The sequence below is a fragment of the Manihot esculenta genome, chromosome 1 (genome assembly GCF_001659605.2).
Source record: "Manihot esculenta cultivar AM560-2 chromosome 1, M.esculenta_v8, whole genome shotgun sequence".
In the NCBI taxonomy this organism is placed as follows: Eukaryota; Viridiplantae; Streptophyta; class Magnoliopsida; order Malpighiales; family Euphorbiaceae; genus Manihot; species Manihot esculenta.
In genome coordinates, this window is record NC_035161.2 from 41,921,026 (window position 1) to 41,925,575 (window position 4,550).

The window sequence follows — 4,550 nt, forward strand, 5'->3', positions numbered from 1 at the left end:
GATACTTATCTCGATCTATTCTTTTCAGAGCATGAAATCTCCTCTCCCATCAAACTTCTCAATATCAAGTTTCTACATCGTCGATGCCATTCTTTTATCAACCATACTTCAAGAAAACTAACCGGCGATGAACCTCTCTACCCACAAACCTTGCTCTAATACCACTTGTAGTTACTCTGACACCGTAACTTCAACCTCCAGTGAGTGACATAACAGAAAAGAAGAAAATAAAGAAAAGAAAAGAAAAAACAGAAAAGACGAAAATACAGAGTTTTACGAGTTCGGATTGATTTTTATGGAGGATCATCCTATTTCTTGGAAGAGGGAATCCTTTATTCATAAAAAATTACAGAGAGAGAACAATCACACACGAGCATAAGCTTGATTACAAATCAACAATGGCAGATAAAAACAACAATCACAACTCTTTTCACTTTGTACACCTTTCATACTTCTCACACACACAAAACAGAGGGACGTTTGCTCCTTAAATAGCAAACTCAATGACCTTGACTTCCAATGTAAAAGAGTAAAAAACTCCTCAATTCTTTTAAATGATAGCGAAAAAATAAAATGTTGTCATTCCTTTTAATTCTCTCAGAGGTTCCGACTTCTTTAAAGAATTCGCATGTCAGACCTTCCAAGCACTTTGAGAAATCCATGCATTCTGAATTTCTAGGCATTCTGAACTTCCACATCGGACTACTCTTGTTCTGATGAGTCCTCAAGTTTTCGGGCTAATCTCGCCCTCCAGCCTTCTAGGCTTCCTAGCTTTTCAAGCCTTAGTGAGTCTTTGAATGTCCGAACTTTCCTTTCTGCCTTGCAAGCTTCTGAGTATCTGAGCTTTCCTGGACACCTAACCTGCGTTGACAAGCATTCAAGCTCCACCAGCCCTACGAGCATCCCGAGCACTCTAGCCTTTTTCTCATAAGATCTTCCTTACTCAATTCTGCTTCCATCAGGCATATTAGCCCTTTTGCAAAACACCTCGTCAACAGATCGTCACACCTCGTTACAGATCTGATCATCTGCCAGACCATCTATAGGTCGTCTGATTTCTCTCTGTTTTTATTCAAAAGCTTCAAACCCTTTTAAAAAATTCGAGTATCCATACTACAATAAGTATTTGCGATTTTTAAAATTAAAAAATTGCTTTGAACTTTTAAATATACAAAATTTTTTATTACCTTTATTATTTTCGGCCCCGCCTTAAACTCATTCTTTTAGTAATGTTATTTTACAATAATTATTAATTATATTTTAAATAAATTTGTTTTTTCTTTATTACTATTTATATGTGGCCTCTCTCATATTTCAATCATGGGTCCGTCCCTGCAGTAATTCTCCATTTATGTCTTCAATGTTAAAAAGAAAAGAGAGAGAGAGAGAGAGAGAGAGAGAGAAACCTAAGATTATCCATTAAATGAACTGTGAACCAAAGGATGTCATATGAGGGACACGAGGCACAATAAATTTACACAGTTCTGATATGAGCTCGGTCAGGGGAAGTGAAAATATATATGAGAGAGGTTTTTCTTTTTGATGAAGGTGAAGGTGAGATGTGCTTTTTTCTGTTCTTTCATTTTATTTTCTTTTTCTTTTGACATCAATCATGACAGTTCCAATGATTTTTTCTTTCTCTCTGACAGTTCTACATCTAATTTCAGTGAGCCTGCAGATAGTCAGCTATTTAATACTCAACTGACTAGAGAAAATGTCATAGGAATTCAGACTTCTCCATGCTTCATCTTCATGGAGGACTAAATAAAAAGGGTTGTCTTGAAATTCCAGTGATCTTAAGCGTTAGTATTTGTAGTCAAATAAGATTGGGCTATACGAAATACATACTTCGGGATAATACAAAAATAAGGGTCCATACTTTTTTAGACTCGTGTATGGACCTAATATATGACCTATTTTAATGGTTTATCATATGTAACTTCCATTCCAAGTTAACAATCCTTCCAAAAGAAATCAAAAGTAAGCTTATTTTTCTTAAATGACTTGGAGAAGAGATCCTGATCCATATCTCAGGAAAAAGAAAAAAAAAGAAATGGACTGCATAACTACAATTTCTGCAGAGTTATATAACTGATATCCCCAAATAACTCAGACATTCTCAGTATGTCCCTTGCAATTATTGATATACATAAAGTACCCGTATACTCAATAAATATAAATATGCAAAATTTATTTTTAAAATTCATGCTTTATATTTTTAATATTTTAATTTTTTTTTTTCAAAAAAAATCAGTCTTACAAATAACCCACATCTAAAGTAAAAAAGATAAATTCGCTTCATAGTGTGTATCCCTTCTATTTGTTTGGACTAAAACATTAGCAGGAGCACATATAAAAGAATCTGTAATCCGTTATTCTAGAGTATAATTATCCGCAGGAAGAACCGAAAAAGCAGACCGTAACACGTCTATCCTAATTACCAAACAACATCCAGTAACTCGAAAACACAACACACCACCTGCGACGCTAATGCCTAAAACAGAGGAAAGCAACACCAAAGAGAAGGGCGCACGCAACACCACGTACATTAACACCATTCTTAAAGCCGGAGTTTCCCGGCGCCTGCGATCCCCCTGCAATAGTAACCGGCGGGGTCTGACTGAAGTCCGGACCCGGAGGTGTCACGTAGGGAGGCGGTGGTGGCTGGTTAAGGCTGGGAGGCAAGCCAAGGCCGTGGTTGACTTGGATCTCGAAGGCCAGACCACTCTGGCACTGAGCGCCGTCCTCAGCATCGGAGAAGAAATAGTTTGGACCTTTGATAGTCAACGGCACAGGTATGGTCAACGCTTCACCAAATGCCGTGCTGCCACCGCCGTACTGGATCGTGTCATTATTCAACGCATCGTCCGTTGTGCAGCTCCTAAATGTGCTCTCGTTGTAGGTCTGGATCACCGTCTGATTCGAGTTCGTGTTGAAAACTGCACAGATCCAATAAAGGCAAAAATGTATGACTGCAATAGAGAAGTATGATTACAATTTTTTTTCCCCTACAGAAATGAAGCTTACTTAGGAAGTCTCCTAGATTGAAGGTCTGAGTAGCGGCCCAAGAGGAATAATTAGCAGCGGAGGTGTTGGTGGTGGAATTGAAGAACCAGCCGGCGCTGCCGCCGACAGTATGATTGGCATAACCGGTTGGAGTGGTCTGCGATGCGGCTGCAGTAAGCATGACCGCAATTACTGTTAGACGCAAAAATGCACCCAGTTCCATGGCTATACGGCGCGGTTTGATGTGAAGAGTGCTTGGGAGCTCAAGTGGGTTTGGAACCGGAGGCTATTTATGGACACGATTACTGTACTAACTACTAAGTCAAAGCATAGGTTAAGGGAATGCGGAATGGTGATGTGGAAGGAAAGTAGTGCGAAGCCTTTATGTGGGGCACGTGGGTAGGAGATGGGTCCACAGACCACAGACGGTACTTTTTTAACTACCTCGGCTCCAACTGTCATGTCTGTAACGGGGGCCCATGGGCTATATACAAAGAGCCTATTTTTCCCTTTTTCCTTTTCCCATTAAAATATAAGCAGATTTCTAGCTATAGACTGCTTCAAGCCCATTAAAAATTTAATGTATGTATATTTTATTTATAATTGTAATTTTTTATATAATCCAAGCAAATTTTTTAGTTAAATATTAATTTCACTTTTGTATTTGTTAAATCTTTATTTAAATTAGCTCAAAAGTTTTAATTTACCTTAAACATTAAAATTAAGAAATGTATAAGTTGGAGAAAATTTTTTAAACATTCCAAAATATATATAGGACCGGATATGAATGGTAAGCCCATTTTGATTTTTTTTCCCATAAGTTTATAATGCATTTTTTAAATATATCCAATAGATACTATAATCTGCCGTGACACGAAAAATAATCGATAGTGGCATTTTGGAGTTACTTTTGATGCAGGGACTGAAGGGGACATCCTTATCAATGGGCCAATAATAAGGGCATAAAATTCAATTTAATCCTTAAAAATGTTAAATACTTTTATTTTGAGCGGGTGGGCATGGCATAAACATAGTGCATGGAACTAAGCCCAATTGGTTGGCTGGTTTTTTCCCCCCTTTTTTTTTCCAAAAAGCCCGAGTAGTTAAGTTGGTTAGTCAATCAATAGTAGCCATAAATTATGTATGACATGAGTCTTTCTTCCCCCAAGCATTCAATCAATAGTAGCTTTACTTACCCGATAAGGACAAAACTAGCTATAAATAATAAATCTGATCTAAGTTTAAACAAAAATCTGATTTATCCGTTAAATTAAAATTAAATTTTGGATTGGATCGACTCAGTTAAAAGTAAATTATTTTTATTAAATATTTATTTTATTTATAAAAATTGAATCGATAAATTATTTTTATTAAATATTTATTTTATTTATAAGAATTGAATCTCCCACTTAGGAGACTAATGAAACTTGATCATTTGATTATTTATATTTTAATTGTTTTAATTTCTTTTGATAATTATTGATGAATAGCAAGTATGATGTGTCTAGTAATTCCCTCCAGAGGACGCAATTACCTCAGAATGG

The 4,550-nt window shown here is 36.5% G+C and overlaps 1 protein-coding gene across 1 annotated transcript; it reads right to left on the reverse strand.

Moving 5' to 3' along the window:
• Positions 1 to 2,274: 2,274 nt before the first annotated feature.
• Positions 2,275 to 3,339, reverse strand: LOC110621724 (cucumber peeling cupredoxin). The gene is made up of 2 exons (XM_021766014.2): positions 3,028 to 3,339; positions 2,275 to 2,939 (listed from the first exon to the last, which is right to left on the reverse strand). The coding sequence occupies exons 1-2, from the start codon at positions 3,227 to 3,229 to the stop codon at positions 2,488 to 2,490; spliced, it is 654 nt and encodes a 217-aa protein (XP_021621706.1). The 5' UTR covers positions 3,230 to 3,339; the 3' UTR covers positions 2,275 to 2,487.
• Positions 3,340 to 4,550: the final 1,211 nt, after the last annotated feature.

Coding starts and splice junctions, on each gene's coding strand:
- LOC110621724 (XM_021766014.2), bottom strand. CDS start 3,229: ATGGAACTGGGTGCATTTTTGCGTCTAACAGTAATTGCGGTCATGCTT. Junction 2,940..3,027: donor CAATCTAGGAGACTTCCTAA/GTAAGCTTCATT, acceptor GGATCTGTGCAG/TTTTCAACACGAACTCGAAT.